Below are 22,555 nucleotides of genomic sequence, written 5' to 3'. Positions count from 1 at the left end.
TCTTGAAGAGAGTAATCCATCCCAACCTCCTTCAACCAGAAGGATGCTGTCATTTGTTGGCAAAATCCAGCAAGGCTTAGTCTGACCACCAAACTGCTGCACTAACAAACACTCTTTCTGCCTTACACCATGTCTAACATTTTAGTCTAGATTTCAAACTCTCCTTTGCAAAGAAGGGTAAGTCTCAAGTACTAACAACGTGTGTTAAATACATATACCGAGAATATAATGTACTGGGTACGTGGTAAAAAATATGCCTGATCACATATGGTGTCTGAAAAGTTAAAAAACAGACATTAACACTTACAAAACAAGAGCTCAATTAAAATAAAGGTTTACTAAACTTCACTTTTTTTCTAACATAATATAAAACCTAACTATTTTATCTCTATGACATACAAGGTAATTCTGTACTTCATTTTAGCATAGCAGTACAGTGTTTTCCGAACTGCCAGCAGTGTGAATCCACCTGCCTCACAGCAACCCATCCTTGAAAAGCATGTAGAGAGTCAGACAGGCTACCTTCAATTCTCCAGAATACTTTTAAAAGGCCAACCGCTGGGGCTTGCTTAATATGGGCGTCTCCTGGGGTCACTGGCACTGTTTCCCTGCCGTGCACCTGTGTTCGTCCCTGTGCCACAGGTCTTCTCCAGAGCCAAGGGCATCCCACCCAGACAGCAGACTGCAATTAATTCAGCCCATAATGGCAGTTCACAAAAGCTCGCACAAGTTAACCTTGCGGTCGCAGCCCTACATGAGGATGGCCTCCCAGGAGCAGGATACAGGTGCGAGAAGCCCCGTCACGACCCTGGCTGTGCTGAAGGGGCCAGACGCTCCCGCTTGCCCCGTCCGGCTACGCTGCCCACCAGACCCACTCGTGGCCCCCCCGCGCAGGCACCCCTGCGACCCCTCCCGCTGGGGCAGCGGCAGCGACTCCTGGGAATTAGTCTGCAAACGGCAAAATAATCCTGCTTCCTTATAAACATGCACGTATATACGGGTGTGCGTGTATATACGTGGGCATGCATACGGCCTGCCAACTTCGGGATTTCGCAGGCGATGCTGGGGGCTGCACGGTTTTGGGGGAGCCCCCCCAACCGTGGGGAGCCCCACGACCCCGGTGCAGCACCCCAGAGCGCCGGTGGGTGGGAGAAACAGCACTCGGGGAGGGGAGGGGGCGGCGGGGCCGCGCCGGCCCCTCGGTCCACGGCAGGAGGAGGAGATACCCCGCGCGGCAGCCCAATGGGAATAGTGGCGCTTCCCCTTCTCCCGTTTCCTCTCTCCACCCCCAGCCCCAGGCCGGGGAGGAGGGAGGCGGGAGGCGGCAGCGCTGCAGCCTGGCCACCGGCGGGGCACGGGGCCAGAGGCAGCCCCGCACGGCCCCTTCTCCGCCTCCGCAGGAACACCTGCGGGGGGGAAGGATGCCGGGAGGTGACCGCCCCCCGCCGCGGGAGCGCGGGCTGGCTCCGGAGCCGCCCCGACGAGGAGGAGGAGGAGGAAGAGGAGAGGACGAGAAAGGAGCAGGAGGGAAGTGGGGAAGTTGTGCCTTGCCCGCCCCGCCGAGAGCCGGAGCCATGGGCCCCGCCGGGGGGGCGCGGGCCGCCCCCTCGCTGCTGCTCTCGCTGCTGCTCGGAGCCTCGGCCCCGCTCTGGCTGCGGGCGGAGACGCTGGGTGAGTCCGGGGGCGGGGGGAGATCGGCAGCGTGCGCGGCCCCCCGAGGGGGCTCCCTGCGCCGGGGGCGAGCGGTGGGCTGATGGTGGTGGGGGGATCCCCACCGCCCTCGCCTCGCTGCTGTGCTTGAGCGTAGCCTGAGCTGCTCTCAGGGCTGTATATAGTTGACCTGGTTAATCCTCGCCGGGTTTATCCCCGTGTCTGAGTAGCTGCGAGATTAAAGTGGTAACCGGCCTTATGGTAAACGTATACTACGTCTTTCTTGATCTTTTTTTTATTTCGGATTTTGTTTTGTTTTCCTTTTTAATAAGTCAAGCAAGTGGCGGAAAAGTCTCCAGCAAGTTTCGCGAGCGGGAGGCAGGGAGCGGCCACCTGGGCGCCCGTCTTTGGCCGCGCCTTCGTCAGCGCCGGCGGGAGCCCCGGGCGCGGCGGGAGCCGCTCGGACACCGGCAGGACCGCGTCTGCTCCGGCCGGGGCAGGGGCCGGCAGCCCCTGCCCCACAGCTGGGACTGCCTGTAGGCAGCCCTGCTCTCCCGCTGCCTCGCTGAAAATGGGAAATGCCCATACTTGTGCCGGGACAAAGTTCCGTGGGAACCTCGAGGGGATCTTACGAACCCTTTTGTGATAATGCAGTTTGCTGCAATTAGGGCGCAGGTATTATTCTTTTTAGCCTCTGGTTTTGTGCTGCTCACGGTTAAGCTTCCTATGTAAATTACAAGTGCACATGACATCTCCTACCGAGGAGTTGCAACCTTTTGGCAGTGGCATTGCATGGCCTGATGCATCCGTCTTAGAAGAGTTCACTGACAGCTACCGATAAAATAGGTAATACTGGAAGCTAAGCGTCATAACGAGCTTGACAATACATTCAGGTAACTTAAAAGCTCCCTTATTAATGTTCTAACTTGGCTGCAAATTTCAGAACCCAGTGCTGTGCATTAGCGTTGCATACAGGCAATGACAAAGTACTTCAGCTGATTTATACCTATTTTTCCCACAACTTTATTTTAACAGAGATTTCTGGTATGGATCTCCACAGAAGGGAGAGTTTAGTGTGAGTCGTGTTGCCTTTCCACCTGCCAGCTTCATGGCAGCTTTGCTATTCTGTCCTCAGTGTGTTGGGACTCCAATTTGATACGTTTCAGGAAACATAGGTAGCAAACAAAAAGTATTCCCCAAATCCTCTCTTTTCGTCTGTGTTTCATGTTGGTTTTTTTTGTTTGTTTCATCAATGTTTGTTTCTCACACCAAGACATCAAGGACAAAAAAGTCATTTGGGGAGTGAGAAATAGTAAGTTTGCTTGGATTTCTGAGGGTGCATACAGTAGCACGGAGCAGTATGAACATCCCTCCTTCTCTGTATTCCCACATTAACTGGTAAAAGCATTTATGTTGTATTTATGATAAAAATGCTTCTATTATCAAACCAAGAGCATGGAAACACAAGTAATATTTTGCCTGGTTCTTTTTGGATCAAACTCACATTTACAAGTGTGTCCAGTGTCTAGAAAGCAGAAAAGATGTTGACTCTCTTCCCCCCCCTCTCGTTTCTCCTCAGAGGGCAGTTTTTCTATGTGTTTGTTTGTTACTATTACCCTATAAATTAGGGGCTAAGTGTTCTAAAGTCACACCAGTGGAGAAAGGAGATAAGGATAAGTGGACAGAAACTTCCTGTTACACAAGCTTCTTGACTTGATTTAAAAGTTGTAATGGAGTAGAAGTGCCAGAGTGAATCAGGCTTGAGTTTCAGATAATTCTCTGTATCGTCACCACTGGTGCCTCCCACCAACTGGTTCAAAGAAAGATGTGCTGGTGTAAGTATATTGATTTTAAAATACCCGTTTTTAAAAATGAAGCAGTACATTTTCCTGACCTGTCATGAGCTGGCTGCACAACCTGCAGCCTTCACGTTTCCCTTAATTTTTTTCTTTGGGGGTGATACAGAACAAGGATGAAGCAACTGTTACAGCTTCTGTTCTTTTACTTAAGTTTCAAATTAAGGAAAGACCCCTTTTTTCACTGTGGCTTGATTACTTCAGAGACTGGCTCATATCTGAGTGTGTGCAGAGTCCAGGTGTCAACTCTCTTTCTGTTCTTGAAAATATGTTAACTGTGTGTGTTGTCCCAGGACAACTAGGAATGTGGAATTTTGTTGTCCATAAAATGATGATAGGAAAGGCTGAGTACTTAGGGAACCGATTTTACCTAAAAATATTTTTAGGCTTAGTAGGTCTCATCTGGGGACAAATACTACATCTGTGACTGTCCATGAGTAATAAATAGCTTTGGGATTTCTAATTAAAGGTGATTCTTTTCTCTTTTTACTCTGCTGTGCACTGATCTTCTCTTGGGGTTGCAGTTCTTTGCTGATGACTATAAAACATACCTTACTCCCCACCTGCCAACCTCACACAGCCATACCTGTCCTGGTATCTCTTCTAAAAATCTCCTCCAGCACTTAGAACCCAAGGCAGAATGAAGGCAAAGCTGAAGACACTGTCTTTGCATTTCACCATTCCCTGGGTTTTTTTCTGGTGTCGTTATAAGACCTTGATCTATATAATTGTGGGCAGCAGAAATGAGTAGTTGGATCTTAGTCTTTCAGTTCTCATTCATTTTATATCCATTTCTGGCCAATAGGACTTTAAAATGACCGGAGGGTTGTTTGTTTGTAGGAAGGCATAAGAGGAATGGGGATTTTAATCTATTAAGAACAAGATTTAAGCCACTGCTCTTGCTGTACCTCATTTATTTTCACTTCAAATAAAGCACAGCTATGAAACTAGTTCATGTGGGATTTGCAGATCAGCATCCAGGAGTGAGCTCTGCTTGCAGTATTCCTGGATTTGCTGCCAGTTGTGCCCAATGCCCAGTTGCAAGAATTGATGGGCAGTAGACTTTTAAATGTTTTGAGGAAAGGCTGTTATTTAATGTGACAACAGTGTATCCAGTAATTATGAGAGATTATGCCTGTTCTCAGGGGCTTTCACAAAACCCTTACCCGAAGAATACTGGTGTGATCCTGCTAATCCACTTTGTATGCCCATTTTCAGCAGTTTGAAATGCAGATTGAGATGAGTTTTTCTTGTACCCCCGAAACCCATCCCCCTCCAGTTTTTGAATATAAGTGATCGGTACATTTTCAGTTTGTTTGTTTTTTGTCCTTATGTCTGTTTCCTTCCTTGGCTCCCTCTCTTGCCTTGAGAATGCTGACTAGAATTGCTAAAGAGGGAGGTAACAGTTTTCCAGTTGCAGTTCATAAGCAATGCGTGTATCCACCACAAGAAAACTGCAATGTTTTCAGTCACACAGTCTTTGCTATAAATAGCTCTAAGCTCTTTATATGTACTTCTCTTTAGTTTATCAGGGGATGTATTTCAAACAAAATCAGAGACAGGGAGGCCACCAATAGTCTCGCTGTTAATGCAAGGAGAAGATGCTTTGGGAAAGTTATTACCTGCATGGCTATTGAATGATATTTCATGAAAATTATTTATTGATTTGCATATGCAAAAATACATTAATTTATGTTTATTAAAACTGTGTTACCTTTGATTCACTTGAGTTACATGTGTAGCACAGTAAAAATTAGTTTGAAAAAACACCAATGTTGAGGATGCTCATGCTACTGTATAGAGATGCCTAAGGTACCTTCTCAAAACCATCATAGGTACCAGTAGTATAGTTTTGAAAGCCCATCTGAGCTAACACATCACGCCAAGAAGTGTGGTCCTACATGGTGGCAGGCAATGAAGTCCTCAGCATAGACATCACTGTAGTTTGGGGCTTGCTGTATCGTATCAGATGCTCTCCTGTGGCATGTACTCATCAACACATGGGTTTGCACCATCTGCTAAGAATAAAACAAGCCAGACAAAATCCAAATAAAATCCTTCTGACTGGAATGGTGTTGGATCCCAGCTAACTGCAATAAAAAATATTAATAGCAATGCATAAGAATGAACACACAACTTCCCCAAAAGGTTTAATTAGTGTTACAACTGCAAGTGGGAAACTTCAAACTGGGACAAGCTAATAGTGATGTTTAAATAAAAAAGGGTAGTGGTTTGACTAGTTTTAAGAGTATACAGATATTTTCATTTTTGCTTTCAAAAGAAATTACAAGCTATCTAATTAAACTGATTTTTGTCTGTTAAAATTGTGTGAGTGCTAAAGCCACATTTTTGAGGTTGGCTCTTGTACATAGAGAGGCTGCCAGTAGTTATGGTTAGGATTGTTGATCCTGTATAATTAAGCCTGGGAGTTGAGTGTTATGAGGAGGAAACATTTTGGTCTTTTCATTCACTCTCTCCCTGTCTCTTCTTTTGATAGAGACAGGACTTGCTTCTTAGGAGTTTCCTTTCAAGATGTGAAGGCTTAGTTTGGTGCTGATGGGACTTTCTTATCCTCCCTGAGCAGGATTTCCAGTCCCAGTGTGACCTTACTTGTTTTTTCCATTGCCCTGATGGGACACGATTGCTATCTGGTGGCAGCAGCTTCCTGGGTGGCTGCTCCATTCTCCCCTTTCCCACATGGGCAGAAGGCAGGATGAGTGTGCCCATGCTGTGCAGTCTTGGCCCATCTCTGAAGGGCTTCACTAAATGTATTTTCAACTGTCATGATGAGGGAAAGGAGAATAAATGGGGAAAGCAGAGCAGGGCAAGACCAGGCAAATCCAGTCCCCAGTCCTCCTACTGGACCAGTATCTTCTTCATTTTAATATTTAGTATCACACATTTATGCCCGAGTTGCTTCTGTGATTACCTTAATGTTCGTGAGGCATTTAGTACAGCTCTAAAGCATTGTTTCTTCCCTCAGCTGTGGCAGAAACTTTGTATCCATCATAATTTTATTCCATGATGTTTGAGTTTCTGGCACCTCCACCACAAATTGTTCAACAATATTGGATTTCAGTCTGTTGCTTTGACATTAAAGTTGAAGTCATGTTGATGTCATCTTCCAGATGTTCGTGTCTACTGAATAAAAATTGTGTTTATTTGTTTTATTTCAAATTACAAAAACACATGGGGAATTCTGGATGTGATCCCTCATGCTATACAAAGGCCTGTCAGAAATCAAACAAAACTTTTCTTCATGGAGTAGCAGGGGAGACCTCAGAAAGCTGAAGGCATAGGTGGATTTCTTCACCCACCCGAACAGAATGGCTTTTGTTACATGCCTGAGCCTTGTTGTTGCAGCTGTGGTAACTGCGCAGAAGGGAAATGTGTAGCTTCTGTCTGAAACTCCTTGTGTTTTGCTCTGGTGCCACACCAGTTCTGTGTTGGTGTGTTGTTTTGACTTAATGTCAGCTATGCTTCATTTCTAAAATGAGCTCATAATACACACACACAAAATAAATTTTAAAAAAAAAAACAAACCTCCACTTTGTCCTCCAGGTATGAAAATACATATTTTAACCTGCGAAATAAATTCAGATATCCTGTGGATCTCCCTCTGCTGGGAGGTTTCAGCAGCAAGGTCCATGGCTCACTTTAGAGCTATTGCACTCCTTGTTTCAGTTTTCTCCCAAAGACAGAGGTTTCTATTATCCCATGTTTCTTGTGTCAGCATGTTGCAAGGGAATTGAAGTTGAAATGTTTGTGAGCTACAGAACTGAAGGTTTTTTGAGTGGTCATAAGTGTTAACATTTTCAAACTCAAGGAGTCAGCACTTACTGTTCTGTTGGTATCTTAGCACAGACAGAAGAAGCGTGGTTAAACTCATGGTCCTTGCTAGTGCTTGTGTTTTGAAACTTAATCTGCTATTTTGTTTTTAGATGAATTTCAGTCCCTGTATTCTGGAGGTGGAAAGCAAAATAAAACTGTATCAAAATAAATTGAGCAGTTACATTGAGGTATTCACTCTTGAAATGAGTGGAAAAACTGTTCAGATCTTTCTGCTGTATCCTGTTTCAAAACTGGAGAACATGATTCTTTGGTAGTACTGCTAATCAAAAAATTCCAATTAAAAAATGAAATTATGGAGTTTCAGTGTATGTGGTGTACACAGAGTGGCATAAAATACACTCTTCTGTGCTGTTTTCTCCATCCATTAGCAAATACCTTTTGTGCAGTCTCACATTAACATGTCACAGAAGACACTGAAATGATGGTATGGGCCATATATGGTACCACAACCAACACTACAGTACTTAAGAAATGGTGTAGGTGCTTTTCTCTCTATTTTTTTATTTTAAAATATCTTTTACAGCAACTGTCTGTAACAAGAATTAACCAGAAACAAAATTTCCTGGTTTATGGAGCTTCTGCATGTACTATTCTGGTTAATACCTTGATGACAAGTATCAGGCAGGCTGGTAATATGACAATAGTGATAAAAGGCATTTCTTGCTTTCGACATTTCTTGCTTTCAGCATTTCAGGTCAGAATAGTTCAGTTAATCTTAGTTAATTTTTGCTTCTATTTCTACTGGAGTTGCAAGAAACCACTTCTTGTTAGTGTGCAGTAACCAAATAGCTGGTTTCCTAGATGTTGGGTTCACTGAGTAAAAAGACAAAAGAAAAAATATATCTTGCTGATAAAAGACAATTATTGTTTCCATCAGAAACCAATTAATTTTTTTAGAGATATTTGTTGATTTATACCTTGGAGATAATGGGGTGTCTGCATAATCTGCTTGCAGAAAAGTGGCATGCTTTCTGTTGTCCTTTCTTACTAACAAATCACATATTCCACCTAGAAATACAGGCATAAAGGGTGAATGCGTGATTTGTCAAGTAAGCCAGGATAGGTTTGATTTCATTAAAAAAAAAGACCACCTTGCGTCATTGCTAACTTTCTATCTTGTTTGACTTGTATCACACTAACAAGGGAATTACATATTAAAATAAGGGGAGTGTGTAGTTTCATTCTATCATGTTCAGCCATTTCCTCTTGCCCAAATTAAAACTGTTTTGAAATCTTGCCTTCCCACCTGCTACTGTAACTGGAACAGCTCTGCTTCAGCCTCTCCTTACTGTGGTGTCTCTGAATTTCCTGTCCCTGTGGGTTTGTCAGTCCTTAACACTGCTGTGAATATTCCTATTCCTGTGCAACCCAATATTCGAAGTCTGGCCCTGAGATTGCAGCATATGTTTCCCACACAGTCCAAATTTGGTGCAATATACTGTAAGTTAATCTCCAGTAAAGCATAGTGAAGAGAAAAACCTGAGAAGAAAACAGATGGAGAAAGTAGAGCAAACAATTTGCATATATATGATATGACTCTCAGTTAAGATTAGCATTTCCTACTTTGCCTGAAAAAACCCTTAATAGAAATCCAACTGCATGTTTGCCACAAATCAGAATCGGAGGAGATGCCCTAATGGCACAATGTCTCTCCAATGCAGGGTTAGCCCAGCACAGGGTGAGAGGGAGCTCCATCTCCTGCTGCAGACCTGGGTGGTTGACATCTTGCTGGGATGCTGTAGGCAGAGGGACAGGGAAGAAACCTCTGTCTGTGAGATATTTGTTCTCCACAGGCTTCATAGCACTGAAGCATCAACAGGATTCTGAGTTACTCTAAAGGCTGATGACCATGGGTGGAGCATGACCATCTTCTCATTCATTTAGAATCCTTCATGGTTCTTTCCAAGCATGCAGTTACAAGTGCTTGGGAATTAACTTCTCAATGCCTTTGCTGCATTTGACGTGTGTAATATGGGCATGTATCTCAAAGTAGGCAGGTATTTATTTTGAAAACAAAAAAAACAAATTCACTCTTGCAAAAAGGGGACCCTATACTTAAGATTCATCTGAAATTTCCATACATGTACAACTCTGTTCTCCTATCTCTGTCCAAAACCACACAGAACAGTAAGATGTTGAGGTGGTCACTCACAGCAATATGCCACCTTCATAAAAGAAAAGCACTGACAAATATTAAATGCAGCTATGCAGGAAATAAATAATTAATTTACAAATCTCTTTTGTTTCAGCAGCTAAAAAGGCATAGAAGGTTTCTCACACCCACAAGCACAAGAGTGCTGTATTTAGAGTGCTGAAAAGCAAATTCTGGTACTGAAACTTACTTCTTTGGTGGACTACATTTGGGTATACTACCTAAATCCTAGAAGCAGCAACTAAACCATACTTATTTTTGACATGTACTCTGGTACTGTCTGTCTTTCACAGATTGTGATGGAACCAGATAATGATACTTAAAATCAAAGGCAAACCTCATTTGCTACTATTTGCATATATAATAAAAGCAAAGTAAGAAAACTGTACAATGCTATTTGCAATTTTGTACAAACCTTATCCCTTTTGTGTTTCAGGATTTTGTCCTTCACAGAATGCAGCAACTTCTTAATCCTGTGTACTCATAAATAATTCATAGGAAAGGAACTACCGGGCTGTAGCTGCTATTCTCTTCTTTTGCACTGTGATGTCTACGGTAATCTGAATTGTCCTGTCACTGAGGTCTCCTGCCAGGTAGTATTAGGCTTCATCCTGATACAAGCCCCTAAAATGTTTATGCAGATGAGATGGTTGCTTTCCAGAAAGTTATTTTAAGTAGCAGAGTTAATCAAGTCTTTATGGATACTGGAAGAGTTTCAGTGAGAGAGCTTCTGGTTTGCATTTTTGTTAGTTGAAGTAAGACTTTGCTAGTTGTTCAGCTTTTGAACCTGTATGCTGAATGTGAAATTCCCTCTTCAGTGAATATGGCTTTCTGTTGATGTGAGAAGTTGCTTATAAGGAGATTTCTGCTTTCTTTTGGCCTTTTAGCAGCTAAATAAATAAAATATCAGATCTTGCTAGGTTTTTGTGAATTTCTGCAAGGGTGAGAGATTTCTGGGGTAGTAAAGGCTGCCCAGATCAGTTGTAGCAATCCAGCAAAGTCACTGCCATGTAGGTCAGCACAGCTGGAAAGATTTCCCTGGCTACTGGCAGATGGCTGTGCTGCAATTGCTAAAAAACTCTTTAACTTTGAAAAATGGTAGTATGGATGTAAGCTGCTTTGCTATGTAAGACATTTAGAGGGGTTGTCAGGGATTCTTTTTTTTTTTTTCTTTTTCCTATACTTGATGGCAATCCAACTGGTTACCAAAATAACTTGTTATATGTTTGAGGCAGAGCATCTCCTGAGTCTGGCTGCAGAGGACACCCTGAGAAAAGCAAGCCCCCAGCTGCAGCCTGAAAGGCTGTAGGGGTGGTTGCGGATGGGCACATGGTAGAAATTTGTGATTTATGGAACCACTGTGGAACCAATTGGAGATCATTTGCTTTTTTTCTCATTTCTACTCTAAGAGTGACATTACGGTAAATAATGTCTGTGAAGAGGAGGGGAAAACATTCTGTGGTTTGTTTGGCCTCCTTCTCCTATTGCATCCCTTTGAAGTTCATAAGTAAATAATTTGGGCAACAAAATCAGCACTCCACAGTGTTCCTTTGTTTCTTCTGCTGCTCTCCCTTCCCTTCCTGCTCTCAGCCCTCCTGCCAGCCACTGCTTGGTTAGCTAGGGCAGCAAAATGAGTGTCCTCAGGAGCTGCTGCAGCAGAAGTTAAAATGTTTCCTGGGAACCTAATGAAGTCAAATTAAATGCAATTCAAAGAAAATGTTTACATGCTATTTGTTTTTCCTTTTACAGTATGGCATACTATGGAGTGGGAGATTTCTTCCTTTAAAAAGATATTAATACTAATTTAAAGGCCATGGAAGATACCAATCACTGTTTTTGTTCAGATGGTTATAGACTTACCTTAAATTTTAATGGTTTCCTTCATTATTTGAAAATGATTTTTACTGTATCCACAAAATATTGTGAAGAATGTAAAACTGGACTTCTTGAAAAAATCCTGCTGTGTATTTATATGCTTTAGAAGCAGAGCTCAGCCAGTTGCTTGGCTAGTGTAAATGGCATCTGCCCTGAATGTGGTGGTTTGTGAAATCCCCAAATGCATAGCCATCCCCCCCATGCCCACATGGTGCCTGTGGCTCCGGACCCCAGCACTGTTGGGAAGGAGGACTGGGGGTGCTCACCTGCCCAGCAATGCCACTGAACTGTGATGTTGTCCTTTCTTTTAGTTACCTGCTTGAGGTCACTGCCAGGAAAAGCACAAAGGTCTGACATCTCACCACTCTCTAGAAAAGCGATGGGTTTAGGTCTTGGTTGTGTGGAGCTCTCTCTCTTCTGTTGTAAAGGCACAGTGAGCAGCTGATGCTCTTGACCCAGGTTTGGCAGCGGAGAGGATAGAGATGAAGAACTGTTCTCTGGATTTTACTCCATCACCTCAGAAAGCAGTGAAGGCGTGAACCCATTTGTGTTTGCAGTGTGCATGATTCCATTAGTGATGGAAGTTAAAGTAGCTGTATGAAAACATGACGTGTTTTCAGACCACACTAGTGGATTTGTATGGCATTTAGCAAGAAACCTGGGGTTTCCCTGTCTTTTTCACTGTCCCACATCAGCAGGGATGGCACAGATTTGACTGGAAGGAATTGATTTGTTTTTTAGATACTTATCTGTTCTTAGACATAACTCATTTCAAACACAGATGCAAAACTCCTTCTTGATTCAGTTATATTGTAGCTTTTAATAAGCTGGAGTGATTACTTCAGTGAAAGCAATGTGGAAGATGAGACGAATCTTATTTCTCTTCTCGGGTTTCTCATCAGAGCTCTCAGAGCTGTTCCCTTGACTCAGTGGTGTTTTCTTCACCTTGACACTGTCCATCTGCAGCTGTGGCTCTTCAGAAAATGCTGGGGTATTTTGGCTGAATCAAAAATTTAGGTATACAAACTCAGTTTTCTGCTCTCTTCTCTCAAGCGAGAAAGGAGTAGGAAGGAAGGACAGGCCAGCAACCCCCAAAAGCTCTACTCCCTGGCCTCCATGAGGGGTAAGGGAGCATGCCTTGTCCCAAGCATCACCATGAAGGTGGTTGTGCAAAAGGATGTCAGACTGGGAGAGGAGTCAGAGAGGGAGATAAAGTTGCTTTGTGGGGCTTCATCCCGATGGGAATGAGATGGGCAGCCAAGGGGCAGCAGGTAACAGCAGTCTGTAACCAGAGACATCAAGAGTGAAATGCTGGTACCAAGAGTGAATTGGCTTGTCCGATGTGATGGAAGGGGGCAGGGAACTATGGGCTTAGTGTATGAACAGGCCTAGGCGTAACACGTATTTAGCACTGGAGTAGGTCCAAGTCCGTTGTGAATTGCTTCATGAGGGTGAATCAGGATGAGAAAGGCAGCTGTTTGCAGCCAGGGTATTGTAGCAATGCTTTTGAAAATGCGCTTTGATACCATACTCTGTAACTGTTTTGTAGTTGGCCATATCAACACGTTCCTGAAAGGTACAGCACATAGAAACTTTTTATAGCACTTATTTGAAAAACTGTAGCCTTTTCCCAAACTCAGAGGGGGATGGGATTACTGCTTGGATGAAGGCATGGTGCACATCTACATGCGTTGGAAGGGGTGGAAAAGCCCAGGGAGCAGAGGAGTGAGAGACCAGGGCTCAGCTTGTGTGCTGGGCTTGGAAAGTTATCCTAGCCAGGTGATTCTGGATGACAAGAGGGTGCCTGAAGGAACCAGCGTCAGTTTAGAGATCTCTAGCTGTGCTGCCTCTGACACCACCATCATTTTGCTAAAGCCTCAGTATCTGTCAGGGGCTATACCCAGTGTAGCTCACAGTGTGGGGCCAGAGCTTGTTTGAGGGCATTGATTTCATTACCTATGTCCTTCCTGGGCAGGTTAGATCCCGTAGGGGGCCCTCCTGCCTGTTAGCCAGCAGCCATGGTGAGACCCAGCCCAGACACAGCTGCTTGGAGATACTTTTCCACCTTGTCCCACACACATTCATCACGTGTGTGTCTGAGGGTGGGAAATGGTACTATCTACCAGCCACGTGGTATCTCCTCTTACCCTTTCCACAGAGATACGTCCTGGTGTCTTTTGGTGGGGCCCTAGGTTTGGTTTTGCAAACATGCACTGCTCTCAGTGAGCACCGTGTGAGACAGGGCAGGGTGAGAGTGGTGTGCTCACTGCTGCGGCAGAAGGTGCCAGCTGTGGTTCTCACTTCTTGGGGAGCTGTTTCCATCACCTGCCCTAGGAGAGTATTTTTATCTCTGGTAAACAGCCCTAATTTTTCAGTGCTGTGTGATCTTTGGTACAACCTGCATGGAGGCCAAGAGGGCCGTGATCCAGAGACCATGATCTTGGTCTTGATTCAAATGCCCATGGCAACTTGTTTTAAAAAGCATGTTTGATGTGCTTTCAATAACTTCTGGTGATGTGGGGAGATTTTATTAAATCTAAGTAGGTTTAGACTCTCTGGTTGCTGAATACCTTGTGCTCAAATATTTTGCTTTGCTGCTGTCCAGTGAGAAGTGAGGAAACTTGGATATCTGAGGCAAGGCTGCCAGCTTCTTGCCAAATGGGGTGATAGAAAACAGTTCTCAGTAGTACTAATTAAAAATTCAGTGTCAGCAAGAAATTCTGTGTCAAACTGACTGGTTGAATAAACATATTTCCAGCCAGAAGAGCTGTGCCTATAGAAAAGAGCGTGACGTCAGGTATTTAAATGATAGTTTTCATAAGGACTAAACACATGGAGTTGTGTTTTCAACGCAGTGTTTTTGATGTTTGGCCAATACATTTCTACTGGAAATCAAAATCATCTGTGGAAAATAGTGAGAGCAAAAGTAATGGTAGTATTGTTCACATTTTTCATTTGAAAATAGGGATATGCTTTGAATTTCTTACAACTTGCCTCCATTTCTGAGCCCTTGGTATATAATGGTGTTATATTTGTAATTTTTTTCACTAACATTTAATCATTAAATCTCTCTTTGAACCCATTAGATCCTGAGCTTTACTGTACCTTCCCTCTATACCTCCTGACTCCTTCCCTAGGATATGTTTTCCATCAAATTTCAGCGTAAGATTTTTCTTTGCTCTGACAATCTTGCTGAGAAACTCAAAATTCAGAGCTGCAGTCAGCCTCTTCTGTAAGAAACAATAGTTACTAGGACTTGGTCTGACTTCTTGGACATTGCTTCAGTTCTTGTGGCAAACAAGCTTTTATCATTAGCTTTTCCTTTGAGGCAGGCAAGCAGAACAGAGGCAGCAAGGGACGTCACAGGTGCAGGCTGATGCTGAGCCTACCTCTCGTCAGCTCGAGTGTTTGAATGACCATGACCCACCAGTGAAAAGTCAGAAAAGAGCATTTATGAATTCTTAGCTCAAAAGGTGTTCAGGTGTTAATACTGTGACTCAAAGACAGATTTAACAAAAAAGAAGGAGTATCCCTGGGAGTAAGACCTTGTATAACCTCGACAGAGGCAGGCTGAGGTCTCTTATGCACAGTTTTGCCTCTATACTTTCTGCAGAAATATAAGGCTCTGTGACCTGGACAGTTGTCAGAGTCATAATGTGATAGCAGTGTCTTTACAGTTTTTTGAGGAGCATTTTATATCACAAAGGATCCTTAGGACTGTACCAAGGTGACACAGGCCAGAACATAGCCTAGTGAGATGAAAACTATGTGAATATTTGACTTTCCATTCTAAGGAGTTCATCCCCATGTGGCTCTGTAACTTTCCCCTTTGTTTTCCCTTTTCTTTCCTAGTAAAGATAAGTTGCAAACCAAGCTCAAGTTAGTTACTTTATTTTGATCAGCCCAGCTAAAGCAAATGCTCACAGATGGAAACATGCTGGGTAAATTAAAGGCTATGGACATTCTATTTTTTTTACTACACAGCAGTTGGCAACATAGGCAGCAAGGTTGTACTGTGTCCTGCCAGAAGTGATCTGGTTTTACGTTGCCTGGACCTCTGTGGACCCCTCTCTCTGTTCAGAAAGTTGATAGCTCATGTACTGTGTTGCTCTTTATATTTTTATTTCAGTTGCAGAAAGCTTCCATTAAAAGATTATTTGCTCATGATGCTAGTTTTCCTTTCATCTTGAGTATTTTCCTATGCATCCTAAAAGCAATAATGCTTGGGTAAAAAACTGGAACAACAGATGTTTTTTAAAGCATGTGAACAAGATCTGAAAACAGCATATTGAATATGTTTTATGGTGAGCTGATTTTGGATCTATATCTTCTATTCCTCTCTATTCCCAGCATGAACCTGCAACAAAAATAAATAGCAGGCAACAAAGCCAGTAATAATGGTAAAGCTTCAAAACAAATGTGGTTGCTTGTGAAAAAACAGTTGAGTGAGTTGGATAAAATGTCAGTGTAATTATATGGTAGCAAGTCAAAGTTTGATAGTTTGGAGCTTATCTTTGCATAGCATGCCACTTTGCCCAACAAACCCCAATAAGACATGTTTCTTTTTCAACACTTTATTTCTTGTTGTTTATTTTTAAGTAATCTTATGAAACCTTAAGTTTGTTTTTCCTAGTGTTTGTGGAAGTTCAGATAGTAATGAAAATGCACAGACCAAAACAGTTTAACCAAAATATCCCCAAAAGCAAAATTTTGGGTAGTTAAAGAGAACATTGTGAATTCACAGCTCTGCAGGATTGTCTATTTTATTAACACTTCTTGGATGAGCTTCAGTTTTGAAGAAATAAAGAAAAGCAGTATACAAGACTCTTATGTAAAGAGTGCCTATGCCCTAACTGACTTAAAGTTGAAGATTGCCTACATGCACATGTATATGACACTAATTTCAGTGTTGCGCAAGTTTCCATTATTTGATTGATCGAGCAGAATGAAATGACTTGGGCTTTAATGTATCAGTTTTAAGTTACTAATATATACTTTTAAATAGTTCAGTAAAAATTGCTTCCTTTAATAGTCAAGGTCTCTTATCTGATACCTGCTTCCTTCCCCTCTGTGGATGCTTCCTGTTTTCCATGTCAGTCCACACATCCCCCCATGTATTTCCATGCACCTTTTCCTGTTGTCCTCTGTTCTGCTGCAGCTGTTCCTCAGATACCTCTCCACCAAGGAAAGGCTCCAAAGCCGATGTGGCTCCTACACAGTGCCATGAAAACACACTTTGTGGGCACCTGCCCTCAGCCCTCCAGCAAGGAGGCAGCAGCACTTGCATCTCTAGGCATGTACTGCCAAGTAGCCTGCGTACCATTAACAGTGCACATCCCCCTGTTGAAGCCTCTCTTGTGTCTTCACCTTGTCCCCCGTGCTTTTTTTGTGTTGTGCAGCTGACACAAGAAAACCTACAAGAAAGTAAGATGTTTGGTCTATGATAGCACATAGTTAAATCATGTCTGTTGTGCTTTCATGTGTGGTTCAGTTACCCTCTCTTCAGGATTCAGTAGGGTTGGTCTGTAAAGCAGAGAGCCAGAGAGGCTCTGTCTGTACAGTACTGTCAAATACTCCTTAGTTCATTAGTGTTTCCAACCTTCCTTTCTACTGCTTTACAAGAGAAATGTGACTAGATTTATTTCAGTTACCTATGTTCCAACTACAGCAGAACTGAGATGGAGTATTTCAAAATACTTTTTTAAAAGGGAAAAGTGCACGAGACATGATTATGTGGCCAGTATTTCTTTACACGTTTTTTGTTTCTCTTACGTTTTTCTTATTACATTTCTTTTCTCTTCCTTTTTTGTTCTCCCGTTGCAGGGGATGGATGTGGGCACACAGTGATGTATCAAGACAGTGGGACGCTGGCATCCAAGAACTATCCTGGTACATACCCAAACTACACGCTTTGTGAAAAGAAAATCCAAGTGCCTCCAGGAAAACGCCTGATCTTGAAAATTGGAGACCTGGATATCGAATCACAGAAATGCGAGTCCAGCTACCTTACCATCCAGAGCTCTTCAACATTGCACGGTATGTAAAAGGCAAGACAATGATCAATGCATGGAATGGTGAAAGTGTGAGTAAAAAGCCAACTCAGCAAAATGCAAGAAATGTCAGCCTCTGTCCTCTCTTCCTTTTCACATTCAAGTGTGTTGTTCTCTGCATGGGAGGTCATTGCCCCTCACACTGTGTGTAGTTCTGCCCAGACCGAGGGTGCTGCCAGGGACACAAGGGCATGTGCCTGGCTCTGCCACATCCACCCCAAGGGCTCTGCCTTTAGACCTGCAGAGCTTTACTGTCACAGTTTTGGTACAGCAAGTTTGTAGACCTATAGCAGCCCTGTTCCTCTGTGTAGGGAAAGAGCTTGCTCGTGAAACAGACAAAGATGAGAAATTAGAGCCAAATGATCCTGCATGTCTCTATTTCTAGGCAGTTCACAGCTCAGAGAAGAGATAACCTTTATTATTGCTACCTATTAGCCACTGATAACCTTTGCTAATGCACAGGCTTTAATGCCTGTAGATATTAAATGCATGAAGCCAGACTGCACTCCTGTAAGGGATTTGCACTGGAAGATAAGCAAACAATCTGCTATAGCTGTGCACTTTGAACAATCTTAACAACAGGATCCTCCCCAGGGAGAACCTGAGGGCTTTCTCAAGTTGGTTTTCCCAATCAATTGTCACTGAAACTTTGATCTGCACTTTCTAAAAGAGTCAAACTAATTTTCAAGTCAATGTACCCTTTTGCAGAAGTCAAATTTAAATCCAAGGCTGCAAGGAGTTCCCCAACGTAGGAGTAAACTTAGGAATTGACAATTCCTAAGTTTTGCCTGCTAGGAGTGGGCTGTAGCCCATCAGTCAGCTGAAGCTGAATGTGCTGTACTGGACTTAACAAGCAGAATGGATTCAGTGGGAAAATGTTACGAAGACACGAGCTACACAGAGCCTCTGCAGGTTTTTCAGCTTATTGCTTGGCTCAGAAAAGTATGTCGTTCTCCAAGGATGAGATCTCACAGATATCTTAGTAGTAAGAAGGGTTGATTGCCTTTCATTCATCAGCATGATAGGCTTATCACTCATCTGGTAAGAGAAGATCAAGTGAGGTATTAAAGCCTTGCTCTCAAAGGAAGGTAGAGGTAATTACTCTTCTCATGGGGGAGGTATTACATTTTGAAACAGCCTTCACTAAGATTGGGCAGTGACATGCTGATATCTAAGCCTTGCATAGAGCTTGATTTGAGGCATAAAGAACATCTTTGTTCACGTGTGCTGGGATTTTTTAAAAATCTTATTTATTTCTTTCTTTGCCATGAGGGTGGTGAGGCACTGGAACAGGTTGCCCAGAGAAGCTGTGGATGCCCCATCCCTGGAAGTGTTCTAACCCAGGCTGGATGGGGCCCCAAACAACCTGATCTAGTGGAAGGTGTCCCTGCCCATGGTGGGGATGGTTAGAAGTAGATTAAGGTCCCGTACAACCCAAACCATTCCATGGTTCTATGATCCATTTCATAACTGTAAGTAATGAGTTGTGTTTACCTGAAACAGTCTGTCTGTACTTGGCAGTAAGAAATAGGTATAGATATAGATATTGCATTAACACATCTGAAGAATTTTTATTTATACTATCTTGGCATTTCTAATCAAAGTATCTTGGAAACAGGGATGAATCAATATATTGTTTTCTGAAGTGAAAAATGAAGCTTGGAAGTTGATTGAAATTTTGAGTCCTTACACATCAGCATGAAGACATCTTCACATAGTTTATCCTGCAGTTATTCAGCCTGTAAGCACAGAATACCTGTGTATTATGCAATCAATCTCACATAATTAATTTTTTTAAAGTATTCCCACACCCATTTTCAGACCTGATTGGTAATGTTAGATGCATGTGGACTATAATTTGCATTCTCATCATGAACTGCACAATTAGCAGATTTTGCTCATATCTGATTAAGCCAGTTTTATAGGTTAAATAGACATACCATCTGTAATGGGTTTTGTGGTCAGCAACTCACTGTAGACTTTCCCACCAGCGTACCTACAAAGTCTCTACATTCAGGTAAATCCATGCACAACAACAATGTGGAAATAATTCTGTAGGCATAAATTCATGAGGCCACTTGTGTTTTAAAAGACACAGGAATTCTTAGATGAGATTAGAACTTCTCAAAGTAATTTTTTGCAATAGTTTTGCTATAGCTCCGGCTTTTAATATGCATTTATATAAGCAAAAGAAGAGTGAGTAAGCACTGCTACATCTATTCAGTCTGTTAAGTGTCCTTTTAGACAGCTGTTTCTGAGTCCACATCTCCTCTTTGCAACTGTCTCCTCCTCGTGAACATCGACAGGCAGGTCAGCATCTTCCCTTTGGCCAAGGAGGCACCGACCTTTGCCATCGAAATTATTTCATAGGATGATAGAGCACTGAAAATATTTTTGCAGTCATTGGAAACATCTGAGCAGTTAAAAACTAAGCTTTGCATGTTTTCTGTGTTTGACCTGAGTTTAAAAAAGAAAAACCTAAAAAGCAAAGTAGGAAAGCTGGCAGTGCGAATACTGCTCATGTTTCAAATTAGCCAAGTAGTCTTTGCTCTGTGTTTAGGAGGTTTGCAATTGCAAGAAGGTCCAAAGGGAAATATGTTTTAAATATCATGCTGATCTCTTCAACTCTACAGAAGGCAACAGCATGAATGTCAGTATGAGTCCAAACATCTGCTAAGGAGTGTATCTGAAGCTTAGAAAATTGGTCAGAGGCAAAACACTAGATTATGCGTGTAAATATAAAATTAGTGTAAAGAAGACTCAGATGACAAAATGTTGTTTTCCTTCCAGATTTCTTCCAGTCTTTACATTTAACTGTGATTCATTCATGATTATAACCATCTGCAGCGACTCATGCAATACAGCAAGGAGCAACTCAATTTGTGTGGGGGGTATTTATATTCTGTGCAATAAGGGGAAGCTGTTAAATACAAATAAATGGATTAATTGATTTATGTTAGCTGTAGCATTGATGTCTTCACTTTTGTATATTGGTGACTACAGATTAGACCACTTGCAGGCAAATTTTAAGTTCAGGACCTTTCTTGATTTTTGTAGACTGATAGAAGAGTACAATTAATTCCTAGAAAAGCATGTAGCGTTGTTGCATCTGCTGATGTACTGAAGCCTGTCTGAATCTCAACTGAGACACTAATGTGACACTACAGTTCTTCTCACCTTTGATACTTCTCAGCTTTGATGGACCTGTGAAGGCAGCTATTTGATTTAGATTTCTCCAATATTGCAATTAAAAGATGGTAATTAAATACTCTTAATGAAGCTCTAAAACTGGAGACACAAAATGTCTGAACACTGTATTTCTGGGTTATTACTCTGAAAATTATTTTCTTCAATGTTCGTCATAGAAAAGAACCTGTAGCATGCCTTTTCTTTCAAGCTGTTAGCTTTGTATCCAGACTTAGATGTGAAAATATTAATCATCAGTCAGCAACGGGAGTCTAACACCCATTTTGGTTGAACTGAGTCACCTTTGTCTGACAAACCTTTAAATATTAGCACAGTTTTGTCTCTGGGAGAAATAAATAGATGATCACATTCTGTTTCAAAGGCATAGCTTTTCACTGGATTAAAATATGGGGGGTTTTGTCCCACTAAAAGAATCTAGAATAAAAATAATTATGAGCATAATCTCACAGTGTACACAAGGTGAAGCCTTTACCAAAATGCTTTTCTTCTCGAGTTAATTGCATTATCTGAGCATATTAAAAATACTGAGCTCTGAAGTAGAGCTTCTGATTTTTTAATTAGTTAAAGGGATATGTGAAAACAAGATTAACCATGTCAGCCTTGTAGTTCTCAAGAACAAAATTTGCACTACTTAGGAAGGTGGAACATAAATGTTTAAAGAGTTTGACAGGAACTGCTTTTAGTCAGCTTCTTTATATGTCTTTATCAGATTTTTGTACCTCTTTTGACCTTGCTTTTTCCTATCTTTTTCCCCATCTAATGGCTTAGTATTTTTTCCCTTAATTTTGTGAGCTGATCATCAGCCTTGACTGGAGCGAAAGACTAAAGAAGAGATAAGTGCCTACTTACTTCTGCATTCACTTCCAGTCAGTAGGAGGTTGATGTGTTCCTCTGGGGTGGATGTCAGAGCTGCTGAGTGACTAGTAATAATTTGGAGAGTTAGTGCAGTTGACTTGTTCTTGCATAATTTACAGCTGGTAACTAATGTGAAACAGAGAAATTACTGAAAATGCTTTCTGCTCCCCACACACCGCCACTATGGGCTGTTAGACAAATTGAGCATTTACTGGTGTCTAATAGTTGCTGAGGGTGTGCACACGTGTGTGTGCAGGCGTGCAGGAGAGCCGAGTGCCTTTGGATGCCTCCTACCTGTCATTATGACTTGAGGGGATTCACCAAACCAGTCTCTCCTTATTATGTATCGAAATAAATATCTTGCTTGAATAAAGGGTGTGTCCAGGTTTCTTTTTTGTCCCTCAAAGGAAACTTGTTATTATTGTATTGTTTCTGGTATTTCAGGAAACCCGGGGAAATGCCCAGACAAGTTCTTGCTGAAGATCAAGTGAAACAGTTTCTTAACAGTCAAAACTCTTCTAACAGCTGGGTTTTGCCTGAGTGGTTGCCTGAGTGTCCTGAGCTTTCAGATTTGAAAGATTGATGCAACAAAGGATGTCTGTGTTTTGTTTAATCAAATGGACCCTTCTTTTCTCTTAGCTGAATACAGTGTACTATATATTATTCTCTAGTTTTTTTGTTAAACTACAGCTCTTCACTCACGTTTCCTAGCTGTTGCTGTGATTCTGTCTTTGGATTTGGCTAAAACCACACCAATGTTAGAAGTTAGGGATCTCACCTGAGGTCAAGCAGGCATATGTACAGACTGAGCAGGTGATCCAGACCCTCCATTTCTTAATTGTAATTACTTCTCCAGTCTAACTAAGGTACCTTTTTCTTTTTCCTTTATTGCAGTCTTTGGCAACCCTTTGGAAACGCTGAGAGGTTGTTTTTTTTTTTCCTAAAACAAGAAATGCTTACCACTCAGCCTGAGGTCAGACTGTGTTGCACAGAGTTAAATGTTGAATAACCAGGCTGTCTCATCCTGACTACTCTGTCAACTCGTATCTACCGACTAT

The 22,555-nt window shown here is 42.3% G+C and overlaps 1 protein-coding gene across 1 annotated transcript in view; it reads left to right on the top strand.

The window, feature by feature from the left end:
• Positions 1-1,342: 1,342 nt before the first annotated feature.
• Positions 1,343-22,555, top strand: part of DCBLD1 (discoidin, CUB and LCCL domain containing 1) — a 48,566-nt gene continuing 27,353 nt past the window's right edge. The window contains exons 1-2 of the mRNA XM_050316184.1: positions 1,343-1,671; positions 17,209-17,421. Coding sequence (XP_050172141.1) covers positions 1,422-1,671; positions 17,209-17,421 — 463 coding nt within the window. The 5' untranslated portion in view covers positions 1,343-1,421. The remainder of the gene's footprint in view (positions 1,672-17,208; positions 17,422-22,555) is intronic.

Source organism: Myiozetetes cayanensis, unplaced genomic scaffold, assembly GCF_022539395.1.
Source record: "Myiozetetes cayanensis isolate MyiCay16 unplaced genomic scaffold, myiCay2020 scf2-11, whole genome shotgun sequence".
Classification (NCBI taxonomy): domain Eukaryota; kingdom Metazoa; phylum Chordata; class Aves; order Passeriformes; family Tyrannidae; genus Myiozetetes; species Myiozetetes cayanensis.
This window is presented reverse-complemented; position numbering and strand designations above follow the sequence as displayed.